The 13152-nt window shown below is 35.8% G+C and overlaps 1 protein-coding gene and 1 pseudogene across 2 annotated transcripts; one reads left to right on the top strand and one right to left on the bottom strand.

Moving 5' to 3' along the window:
• The first annotated feature begins 2761 nt into the window (after positions 1–2761).
• LOC110941747 (U5 small nuclear ribonucleoprotein 40 kDa protein) lies at positions 2762–9020 on the top strand. Of its 2 annotated transcripts, none has more exons than XM_022183409.2 (7): positions 2762–2969; positions 3998–4370; positions 4605–4761; positions 5469–5513; positions 6550–6715; positions 7205–7575; positions 8563–9020. In XM_022183409.2, the coding sequence occupies exons 1-7, from the start codon at positions 2841–2843 to the stop codon at positions 8879–8881; spliced, it is 1560 nt and encodes a 519-aa protein (XP_022039101.1). In that variant the 5' UTR covers positions 2762–2840; the 3' UTR covers positions 8882–9020. The 2 variants fall into 2 exon arrangements, with proteins under 2 accessions (XP_022039101.1, XP_022039100.1); XM_022183408.2 differs by having other exon boundaries at positions 2763–2969; positions 6544–6715.
• Positions 8989–12888, bottom strand: LOC110943878 (annotated as a pseudogene).
• Between the last annotated feature and the right edge of the window lie 264 nt (positions 12889–13152).

Below are 13152 nucleotides of genomic sequence, written 5' to 3'. Positions count from 1 at the left end.
GAAGACGTACTCTCCTGGAGTGAAGGTACAAATGCGCACTGTTGCATTGTAGTACCTCTCCAACTGTGTCTTGTACTTGGCCTTTTTGATTCGTGCTATTTCGCGCCTCTCTTCGAGTAGGTCCAAGTCTAGACGCCGCTCCGCCTCGTAATCGATTTTGATGACCGCTGTCAAGCGCGGCGAGGTGAGGCCAATTTCAGTCGGGATAACCGCCTCTGAGCCGTAGACCAGGCTAAAGGGGGTTTTGCCAGTGCTCGTTTTCGGCATGGTTCGATGAGCCCACAGGATGCTTGGGAGCTCATCTACCCAGCCTCTTCTCTTAGTGCCCAGGCGGGCCTTTATCTCTTCAACGATACTTTTGTTGACACTTTCTACTTGGCCGTTGCCCTGCGGGTGCGCAACGGAGGAGAAAGTGTGCTCGATGTTAATCTCTTTCATCCATTCTTGAAGGTCTTCAGAAGCGAAATTGGTGCCATTATCAGTTACAATCTTGAGTGGGAGACCAAATCTGCAAATGATGTGTTCCCATATGAACTTGCGCACCATCATTGCAGTAGTTTAAGCGAGTGCTTTGGCCTCCACCCATTTGGTGAAATAATCAACGGCAACAATTATGAATTTCATAGCTCTAGGGGCTTCAGGGAAAGGTCCCACAATATCGATCCCCCACTGCTGGAAGGGCCAGGCAGTGGACACATGGATGAGATCATTTTTTGAGCGCAAGGTTTTTGGGGCGTGCCTTTGACAGGAGTCGCATTTGCGCAGCTACTTTAGAGCGTCAACGTGCATCCCTGGTCAACGTGCATCCCTGGCCAATTGCAGAGTTGAAGCGTCAACGTGATCGTTTGACTCAACCCAATTATGTCTTGACTAGCCTTAAAACATGGAATAGAAAAGAATATAAAAAGTGATTGGAAGAACGAAAATTCCGAACTCCTTCAATATCTCGTCATTTCCTAATGGCCACTTCTAAATGAAGCGTATTCATGTGGTTCCAGAAGGTTCAAAGTGTTTACGAGGGGTTTTTGGGCAGTGGGTTGGTCGAAACGAATTTGATTATATTAGATGAAAAAACAACTCGCCGAATTTTAAATCAATGTGGACGGGAAGAGCATATGCATGTTAAGGATTTTTGTGAGGTTGAATGATGACTCGGTATGGTGGTGTTGAATGATGACTATTTAAGAGGTATATTATAAACAATTAAAAAAGATGAGAATAAATATAAGATAAGTGATATCATGTATTAGTTATTAATTAAACATTACTATTACTATTAAATAATATATAATAATATATAATAATTATCAGGGTGAGAAGATAATGCTATGTGAGTTTTTTTTATTATAAATTAGATTAGATTGATTATATGTGATTAAAAATAAAGTGTTACATGTATGTCTTAAAAAATAGAGTGAATTTCAAGAATTGTCCTTTATCTTTATACCTATTTTCAGGCATTCTCCTTTATGTTTAAAATTGACGAGTTTTGTACTTTATGTTTTCAAATCATACACGTTTTGTCCTTTAGCCCTAACCCAGTTAGATTTTTCTGTCAAATCTGGTCATTTGCAATACACATGAGGGTAAAATTGTCTTTTCACCATATTCTTTAAAAATACATATAAAAGAAAAAAAATATTATATATCATAACAATAACCCTCTTCTTCCCCAAATCAATCACATTTCAAAACCCTAATTTCTCTTCAACAACCTGCAACATGACTGCCAGATGAATTCATGACTGCCAGATCTTGAATTCATTGAGTTACTCTTGATTCCGATGGGGTTTTTACTCAATACTTCTACCCCAAGAATTCCACGGATGCTACAAGCTCGGAAATTACATGGTTTGTGCCAGAAGACATATGGAGTACAAATAGCAAAGCTTGTGGGCTAGGTGTTTGCATTCTTGACAACAATAGACCAAAATGTGAATGCCCACAAGGATTCTCATTGGTTGATCCCAGTACTCCAAATGGTGACTGCAAGCCTAATTTTACTCCGAGCTGTTAATATTCTTTGAAACCAATACTCCAATGTTGATAAGATACTGTTAATATTCTTTGAAACCAAAACTCTATACAATCAAGAAGTGAAATAAAATGATTAACAAATTAATTGGCATTTGTGTTCTTTAATAGCTAACAATATACTGTACAAAAGGAAGTGTGTATGTGGAGTAAGGTCAAAGCTCTGACCATTTCTTCTTAACATATACATGTACCCCATCATATAGAAGATCAACAACTCATCATAGTTTGTTGAATTGGAGGAATCAGGAGTTGCACATGCAGTCATGAATTCAAGATCTGGCAGTCATGTTGCATGTTGTTGGAGAGAAATTAGGGTTTCGAAATGAGATTGATTTGAGGAAAAAGATGGTTTTTGTTATGATATATAATATTTTTTCTTTTATATGTATTTTTAAAGAATAGGGTGAAAAGACAATTTTACCCTCATGTGCATTGCACATGACCAGTTTTGACAGAAAAATCTAACTGGGTTAGGGCTAAAGGACAAAACATGCATGATTTGAAAACATAAAGTACAAAACTCGTCAATTTTAAACATAAAGAACAACGCCTGAAAATGAGTATAAAGATAAAGGACAATCCTTGAAATTTACTCTAAAAATATATGTATTTTTAATACTCAGAAAAAATACATAAAAATCCTTTTTAATCCTCTTTTATGTTTATTTTTATGTTTTGTTAATTAATTAATAATTAATTAATTAATAGTTATGACACCAGATAAGTTACCCCTTTCCTACACAAGGCGTGAAAGACGGTTTGGTCACCAATAAAACCCAAAATCACCACCGCCGTCGGAATCTATGGCGTCAAGCTCCGGTGACGAGAAGACCGAGAGAGAGGAGCAAGAAGAGGCTCTGATCGCTTTGATCGAACACCGCGCCAAAGAAGTCGATCATCTCCGTACACGTGTCACCTATTACAAATCTCAGGTTTTGTTACTCATTCTTCTCCTCAATATTCACTCATATTACTCTTTCGTTGTTGTTATTGATCTATCCAATCACTTTTGTTGAAAATTAGTTTCCGTTGTAGGTTTTTTTTTTGTTTTGTGATTGATTGTTATAACGTAATATGTTGGTTGTAGTTATTTGATTTAGGTCTTATGACGAAAAAGTTCAAATTGATGACGTTCTGGATGGCTGAAGTAGTGTAATTATCACATCTATGAATATTTTAGTTTGATATTCATGTGTTTATTTTACATAGTGCCCCGCTTGCGGTGTGCTCGGCGGCAAAAGTGAAATGGTACTAACTTTAACGTTATTTTACTAATTTAGTGAAAATAACGTTAAAAGCGGTGGATGGTTAATCATGCATCATGTGGTGACGTTGATAGCTGAAAGACACGAGGGTACATGCACCAATCAGTCTCTGTCCCGATTGTTTGAGTGTTATGTGTCTTAGGTCCAAGGCTTGATACAAAACTACAATCGAGTCGGGGTCTCACTGGAAGCAGCCTCTCTATTCCTACGGGGTAGAGGTAAGGCTGTCTACATCTACCCTCCTCACACCCTACCTTAGCTTTGCTATTGGTGGGATTTACCCAGTATGATGATGATGATGTGTTTATGTTACATGGTTTCATTATGAGATAATAATTGATAACCATTTTACTGAATTTTAGTTTGTGTGTAAGAAGATTTCTCCTTTTGTTATATTTGACTATTCATTGCCATGTTGGGGATTTGACTCAGCTATGTATAGCCAGCCTATAGGCATACCAAGTGCGACGATAATATAAGTTGTGCCGAGTGAGGTGATTGTTGGAGTGAAATAAGGTGCTTTTGCTAGTGATTAATCAGCTGTAGTGTAGTTCCTTGGAAAGGATATGTCTTATTTATTTGATGCAAGTTTTTTTCTTGTGGTACTTGCAAAAATTTATATGGTAACAGATGATGATAATTTATATATTAAACTGGGAAATAAATGCTAATATCATTTTGGAGAAGGTACGCAGCTTGAAGAAGCTGAAAAGAGGTTAGGAGAAACCGAACGTAAACTGGCACACCTCAGAAGTCGAGGCAACGCTGTACCATCTACAAAGGTTTCTGAAAACGGTGTAAAAGTAAAAGTAAAAGAAGAGAGAAGATCATGTAGTCCTACACCTACAAAGACCGGTGAACATTCTAGAAACGGGAAACATGAACAAAGACCGCAACTTGTTATCCCTGCAGTGAATCCCAAACCGTTTGTTCCTGTCAAGATGGAAGAAACTGACAGTAGATCAATTCCGTCACATAGCAAAAGCGCTGTGAAAGAAAAGGGTCATAGAATCTCACGTGAACATGAAGGCAGTGAGACTCAATCCAAAGGGACAAAAAGGAAATTCGGTAATATTTGCCACTTTCTTTATAGTTAATTACCATCAAAGATAATATCGGTCATTATCGCCGATAATATCGGTGCCGATATTTTACATGGGGACCGATAACCGATATATCACCGATGTTAACTGCAAAGTGTGCATGAGATATGTGTGTCACCGATCCATCATATTTTTGCGTACTTGTTTCGTTAATCTGGATGCTCACCTTTTGCAAAAAAAAAAAAAAATGAAATTGCAGAGCAGCGAGAACATAAGGATTTAATTCAGATGGTGTGCAGTTCATCTTCACCTCGCACAGTCAATTGCCAAACATCCAATCACATTCCATCTCAGCATAAGAGAAAGTTGAGAAGTCTTGCTTTGTGTCCGACAAATGATCAGCTTTTTGTTACTAGGTATCCAAGTGTTTTTAAGTTTTTATGCCTAGGAAACTGTTAGAATAATTTAAGATATTTTGTTCGTCAAAACTTTAATACAAAGGAACAAAATGGTAGCGATAACAATTTTAAATAATCATTTTCTCTAGTTTATTTTATCATGGGCATAGACTATTTGCAACAATTTTAAGATACTCATGGATTTTTATTTTGGAAACCAAATTATAGTAATGATTCATGTTCAGTTTTTTCTCTCTGATAAATGTAAGGCCACTCGTGTATTGAACGTTTTTCGTTAAGGCCACCCTTGTTATAAAATACTCTATAGGCGACGAAAGTATGTATCATGTTTCATTTATACCAGTTTCAACAAATAACATATCACACAATGAAATGGCCTTCTGAAAAGCAAAAAAAAATATCTTGCATGAGGTGTTAACATGTTATAGGCTATAATTATTGTCTTCTCTAATGATTCAAGGGCGTTTTTGTCACCGACATGTTTTTGTCTGGAATCTGCATAGATGAAGCCAGGTACATACTGGTGGTCTTATACATTAGTTAAGAGTCTTTTTTTTTCGGGTTCATTTTGATAAACTGATATTGGTTACGACAGCAGCACCACTCACTGAAAATCTTGTTTCCATTCCTATTTTGATATATGCATATATTTTTCCTGTACTTTATTTTTGTTATGTTAGTGATTGCTTTGAAATGTTTTGCAGTGCTCTTGATGGACTTGTAAATCTATGGCAAATTCAGGCCAGAGGGTATGTTTTATATATAATGCTCCGCTCCAATATCGCTACATGTATCATGCTGCTATATAGATTTCTTAGAACCTTATAAGAAATATAAACTATCTAATACTTGCTTACGATGATTTAACAAATGTTAAATACGTTTTCGTGCTTATTTTTATGTACGTTTTTAGTTGGTCTACGTTTTGCCATAAATTTTGTTTGGAGATTGTGGTAAATTTTGTTTGGAAATGAGTCGGGTCCAATATAATATGTTTTCATTAGACGGGAAGATGTTTTCGTGCTTATTTTTATGCACATTTTCAGTTGGTCTACGTTTTGATGTAATTTTTGTTCTGAAATGATTCGGGTCAAATATAATATGTTTTCATTAGATGGTATAAATTCAAGTTACTTTACGTTTTCAACGCCACCACAATGTGTGGTGGGTGAAATCACTAGTTTACTTAATTATGGGATAAAGATATATATTATTATAATATGTTTATTTTCTAATTTACTTAGTTACTGGATAAAGATTGATATTATTATTATTATCTTGGTTTAAAAAAGTGCGCCTTAAGCGTGCTTAAGCGCAAAGCGACCCTACGCAAAGAGTTGCGCCTTGTGTGACATAAAGCGAGCTCTGTACAAAAAGCACACAAAAAGCAAGCTTTTTTGGAAAAAAAATCCCACTGAGGCGCGCACTTTTTGTACAGAAGGTGTTTTTGTGCTTTAAATTGTTATACATGCAGCTAAAATGGTTGTACGTTATATGATTTATACATTAAATCATATATAAACCTTATTTATCACTATATTTTGGGTAAGGGATGCTAAAAGCCTATAGGATATATATAAAAAAATATACAAGCACCTTGCGCCTCACGTACGAAAAGCCCACCGCTTTCGCGATTTGATTTTAGACCTTGTCGCTTTTGTGCGCTTCACGCTTTTTTAAACCAAGATTATTATTATAAACAAACTAAATTTGTGTGACTAAACTTGTTACTTTTACGCATTTACATAACCTGTAGAGATTTTAACATATTTATTGCAGTGACAGATCAAGTGCATCTCATCTTAGCACAGCTGATTGTGCATCAACCAAGAATCGAAGATGGCCTGAAGATATAGCGTGGCACCCACATGGTGGCAGCGTATTCACCGTCTACAGTGCCGATGGCGGTGACTCTCAGATAGCTGTCCTTAATTTAAATAAACCAAAAGAGGTAAATAAAATTTTGAGTAAAGTGCACAGATAGTCCCTGTGGTTTTCCAAATTTTTGGATTTGGTCCCTAGCATTTCAAAAGTACACGGATGGTCCCGGTGGTTTGTACTTTGTAACACATTTAGTCCCTAACTTTTGCCAAAAGTACATGGATGATCCCTGTGGTTTGCACTTTGTAACCCATTTAGTCCCTAACTTTTGCCAAAAGTACATGGATGATCCCTGTGGTTTGCACTTTGTAACACATTTAGTCCCTCACTTAGACTTCCTAAAACCTTTAGTTTTGTTGGTTGCTTGGTTGGGGACTAAATGCGTTACAAAGTGCAAACCACAGAGCATTTGTGTACTTTTGGAAAAAGCTAGGGACCAAATCCAAAATTTTAGAAAACCACAGGGACTATCCAAGTACTTTACTTATATGATTGTTACAAGCAATGTTATATGCATTTTCTACGTGAATTTCAAAACAGTTGCTAAATCTTATTACAGAAAAAACGTGTAACTTTCTTTGAAGATAAGCCGCACGTTAAGGGTATTATCAACAGCATAACGTTCATGCCATGGGAAGATGTTTGTTTTATGACCGGTGGAAGTGATCATGCGGTTGTTCATTGGACTGAGAGAAACGGTGAGGATTGTTGGAAACCGAAAGTACTGCATAGAAGTATGCATTCGTCAGCTGTAATGGGCGTTGCTGGAATGCAACAAAAGCAGATGGTGGTTTCGGTTGGTGCAGATAAACGGATTATTGGATTCGATTTACAAACAGGGCGAGCTGATTACAAGCATCAGATAGAAAGCAAGTGTATGAGTGTTCTACCGAATCCGTGTGACTTCAATCTCTTTATGGTTCAAACCAGGTGAAACACTAAACTCTGTTGACTCGAACATAATTTGTTAACACTTACAGTCGTCAAGATATGTCTTATATTTTGTTAAGTTAATTTTTATAACATTGTTTTTTTATTTTCAACTGGATATTAACTTTTCATCGTAATTGATAAATGTTAATTCAGTTAAAGTGTACTTAGTTCAATAAGAATCTTTTTGGCGTGGGTAAGTTATTTGAATTACAATTATAAGTATATAAATATCTTAATACATATAAAAGATTAAGAACTAAAACTTGGATTTTTTAATACTACCCTTTTTTTAAAATTTAACATATTGTATTTTTACCATTCAAACAATCTAAGCACATCAAATAATTTAAAATTTCTAGAAATCACTCGTAAAAAATTATTATCACTATTCTTCTTAGTTTAATACTTTAAGTTTTTAAACAAACATAATTTTGAACTTGGTGATATTTGGAGACCTTTATGAGTAAAAAAAAGTAAGTTTGTTTAGAAAATTCAAAATAAAATTTTAAATTCTTTTGGTTAATGATATAATAACTATCCATAATTAAATAATATTTATTCATAATTAAATATTTGTTAGTTATAGAGATAGAGATTTGTGTATATATGTTTATATTTATAATTATTTTTTATTTGTAACAACAGATATATATTATTTAGTTATTTTATCATAGTTTTATATATATAATAATATTCATTATGTAATTGTATAATATTTTTTTATTATATAAATATATATATAGTAGGCTTGTTTAGGCTCAACCTTTTCAAGCTCAGAATGTGAAGCTCAAGCTCGAGCTCGCTTCAAGCTTTTAGCAATCCTATCTCGAGTAGCTCATGAACTGTTGGGCTCGTTTACGCCCCTAACTAGATTATTTCATATTTTGGTCTAAGAACCAAGACACAGACCATATATATAACCGTTAGTTCCATTCGGGTCCACAAACTCCACTAATATTTTGAAACTTTACGTCTTAATTGCAGTACTCCAGAGAGGCAGCTACGACTATTTGACATCAGACTACGACGAACAGAAATCCACGAGTTCGGTTGGAAACAAGAAAGCAGCGAGTCTCAATCCGCCTTGATCAACCAAGCATGGTCACCGGATGGTTTTTACTTAACCTCGGGTTCCGCAGACCCAATAATTCACATATTTGATATCAGGTTCAACTCTAAGAAACCCTCACAGTCCATCAAAGCTCACCAAAAACGCGTGTTTAAAGCCGCATGGCACCACTCACTCCCTCTCCTCATTTCCATATCCTCGGATCTCAACATCGGTATACACAAGATTGTATAAAACCCGAAACCCGACACTCCTGGGAGAACAAAATTTTGTGATGTGAGGTAGTATAACATTTTCCTGCGCAATGTTGTTTGTTATACATTTTAATATATGTTATTTTATTAGTTAATATCATCCTAAAAGTTTTATATTAGAGTTAACTGCCATTTTCGTCCCTGTGGTTTGGTCACTTTGGCCATTTCAGTCCATTTTTCAAAAATGCGCCATTTTCGTCCCCCACGTTCTGGAAAGGTGCCATTTCAGTCCAAAAATCATAACCCAGTTAAGTCAGTTAGTAAATAAGGACTGATTGTGTAAATTTGTAACATAAAGGACCATTTAAGTAAATATTAAACGCCACCACCACTAGCCCTGCCACCACCACCACTCCGCTGCCACCACCGCCACCACCACAAATAAGTATAAAATTTTATCAAGATAAAAAAGATCAGATTAGTCATTTCACAAACCTGCTTTCTTAGCTGAACATCTTTCGATTGTATCTCATCTAGAGTTAGGTTTGACTGCAGAGACTTAATCTCTGCAACAATAAGGATTATCAAGTTAACATATAGCAATGTAGTGATTAGAAAGGTTTCGTAATTTCAAAACCGATATAATAAACAGTTTCAGAAAGGGTACCTCCCTCAAGTTGACTGTTTGACTTTTTTTTGTTCTTCCAGCATCTCTTGTAATCTGCCATTTTCTTCCTTCATTTGATTAAGCTCTTCGGTGTTTGGAATCTCGAATTGATCTTGTCTAGCAAGATATATCTTCTGTTTACCATATTCTTTGAAGGTTATTTTTCCACCCTCAGCAAGATTATCGAGAGCCTTCTGTACAGTGGTCTTTTTCAAGTTAAATTTTTGCAAGAAATCAGCAACAACTTGAGAATTCAGAGGTCTGTTTTGCTGTAAAATGCAACACCGCAAAAAAGAGATCAGAGACGAAATGATAAACAGTAAATAGTTTAAAATAAAGTAATACTGCGTACGAATAAGAGATTTTGTTTATAAAAATTCGTTGCAACTCAAATTACATTCCAAAACAATAGCTCTAGAACTCAGTTGTTCTTCATGAGAGCTGTTAAATGTTTGATAAACAGAAGAAAAGGTAGCAGTATCTTTTATTCTATTCTATTATTGTTCGCTATTAAAAGCCGCTATGACAAGAGAGGAATCCAAAATTTATATAGGATGCGTGGCGGTGGTGGTGGTGGTGGTGGTGGTGGTGGCAGCGGAGTGGTGGTGGTGGCAGGGCTAGTGGTGGTGGTGTTTAATATTTACTTAAATGGTCCTTTATGTTACAAATTTACACAATCAGTCCTTATTTACTAACTGACTTAACTGGGTTATGATTTTTGGACTGAAATGACACCTTTCCAGAACGTGGGGGACGAAAATGACGCATTTTTGAAAAATGGACTGAAATGGCCAAAGTGACCAAACCACAGGGACGAAAATGGCAGTTAACTCTTTATATTAATTGTAAATGGACTTGCAATGTCATCCTCCTGTTGGATAATTTTCCAATTAATATTAATTAATATGGGTATTTAATATTGCTTTTTTTTATTTTTTTTTATTTTTGACTGTTAAATTGTTTCCAGAGTAGTTAAAATGAAACTAAAAAAATAAATGTTACTATGGGACCCATTCTGCAACATGAGACCAGTTATTTGTTATATTTATTTTTTTTACATACTTATCTCTGTATGTAACACAGTAGTTGAAATTGGCTTGAAATGTATCCGAGTGGAGTTGGCTTGGTTTTTAAACGAGTGGAGCTCGAGCAGGTCAACTCATTGTTTGGTTTGCTTGGTAGCTCAAATAAGGCGCGCGCATTTGGGAGGTTACATGTTCGAAACCAGGCCTACACATTTATTTTCCGCAAGCTCTTGTCCCACGCCCCTTTGTTGCGAGCTCGCATCGCCCATTGTTGCAATCCCACAACTTTATTATTAAAAACCTTGTCTCACATTGTCTATTTTCCAATATCATACCATCTATTTTCTCTTTAAAACCTAGTGTCACCATCTCTTCACAGCTAAAACTCAACTCTTTGATCCAGTCATGGTATTCGAGCTAATTTGAGATGAGACGAGATGTCGCATTTAAAATACGCGATGTAGCATCTTAAATATGAGCCAAGTTTTTGAGCTTAAAGTTGTAGCTTAGTTAATATCAAAACACCCATTATCTGTGTTTTGATATTCAAATCCGAGCTGCCACAACGCGCATTCTTGACCCTTTAGTTAGTTAATTAATTAAGTTGGTGTCATGCAAAACATGTGTGCTTGCTAACTAGTGTGGTACATGTGATCAGAAGATGGAAAATAAAATGACGTTTAATTAATTAATCAATTAAGGTGGTGCCATGCAAGACGTGTGTGCTTGCTAACTAGGGTGATACATGTGATTGAAAGATATAAAATAAATCATGTAATAGAAGGAATAACGATTAATTACTTAATTAAGGTGGTGCAATGGAAAACATTTTTGCTTGCTAACCAGGGAGGTACATGGTACATGTGATCGAAAGATAGAAGATAAATCATGTGATTGAAGGTACAAATGTAATGTCAGGTTTCTTTTTAATCCAAAAAAAAAAAAAAAAAAAAAACCTGAACACTACATCGTGGGTCATGGGAAGATTGTTATATAAATTTTAAATCCGAGTATCGTCTCTATCTATTAATATATTTTGCTAGCAAAAAAATAAAAATAAAGGTCGAAATATCAAGTGGCCCAAGGTCATGCAAGCTCTAATCTATTTACTCATTTTATTTGCAACTCAAGATCACTAAACGACTCGCACATCAAGAGTCGTAAAGATCGTGTCTAATACTAGTAATCATCAAGTTAATTGAGCAAGGTTTTCCGCCAGTGGCTTATGGGCTACACAAAAGCGGCCCATCTCCTCCCGGTTAAGGGCCTCACAAAGACGGTCCATCTCCTCCTGGTCAAGGACGTTATCGTTTATATGATCCACGTCACCCATCTACCTCAAATAATGAAATCTAAATAAAATTATGTATTGATAGTTAATTAAGCTATGTATAGATGGTTCTGTTGTCTCATCACGTTATCTATTTGTCTATCTAAATAAACCTTTATATATAGTTTTTTTTTTTTTTTTTTTTTTTTTTTTTTTTTTTTTTCATATCCTTTTTAGCTACACATATTCCAATTAGTCCCAATACACCAACTTCGAAAGAATTTAATTTTATTTCCAATCATTCTTTCTACCATATAGTATTTTTTAGTTTCTTCCCGGTTATCGAATACCCAAATCCCTGATAAAGTTCAAAGGGTCTTTGCTTACGTCGGAATATCCCAGCTCTCGTTGCTACAAAAAAGTAAACCGTTAGCCTCGTTACGGAGGGCCTGGGGGGATCCGTAACCAAGCTCCGGCGTGAGAATAAGTAACTTGCCGGAGAATATGAGAAGCTTATCCCGATGAAGGTGATCACCAGAATGTCTCTCTATGGTGTGAATCTAATAAATATGTGTGTGTATTCAATGTAGGAGAATTATGGTCGGAATAAATGTGAGAGCATTTAGTGATACCTTGGGCCTGCCTCTTTGATCGTCTCTTTTCTTCCTTATATAACCGAGAGACCTTATCTCACATGTGGGATATTAAGTTATTAACGAGATGATCCAACGGATTCTATCGGTCTTCGGGGGGGCTCAGACACGTGTCTGACCCCCAACGGTAAGATTACCTTCTCATCTAATGTTTCCGGCTTAGAAGTACGATGCCAGCCAAAAATCCTCTTCATGTCATGCATTAAATGCATCCTATTTTTTCGTAAAATCTCGTCTAATAACCAAATCCAATCTTGGATTCCCGGACCAACCAAATGTGTTCTCTGATCTTTTCCTTCCCGCCCGTTTTCATATAAGAGAAACCTTAGTGGGCAAGTATTACCGCTTTTTGGGCCTTATCTGTTGGGCCCTCATGACAACAGCCCAAAACGGATAAATGGGGTACCCTATTGGCCCGTCGTCACCAGTCATTTAACATGCCATCTTAACGGTAAAATAGCTTAAATATATGTATTTCTCTTATAACAAATAACGTATAATGTTCAATGAAAATCTAAATACACTATTGTCCCCATTTTATTCTCTAACATCAAACGATATGCGTGATAAGTTAACAAACAGAAACTAAATTATATGTTTGATAACTAAATATATTGTTCTAATGCTAGATAGGTTGTCGTAATTAATTTTATTATATCATTGTAACCAGTTTAGATACACTATTATAAACAATAG

The sequence above is a fragment of the Helianthus annuus genome, chromosome 5, assembly GCF_002127325.2.
Source record: "Helianthus annuus cultivar XRQ/B chromosome 5, HanXRQr2.0-SUNRISE, whole genome shotgun sequence".
NCBI classification, from domain to species: Eukaryota; Viridiplantae; Streptophyta; class Magnoliopsida; order Asterales; family Asteraceae; genus Helianthus; species Helianthus annuus.
Note: the sequence above shows the minus strand (reverse complement) of the source record. Positions and strands in the feature narration are given on the sequence as shown.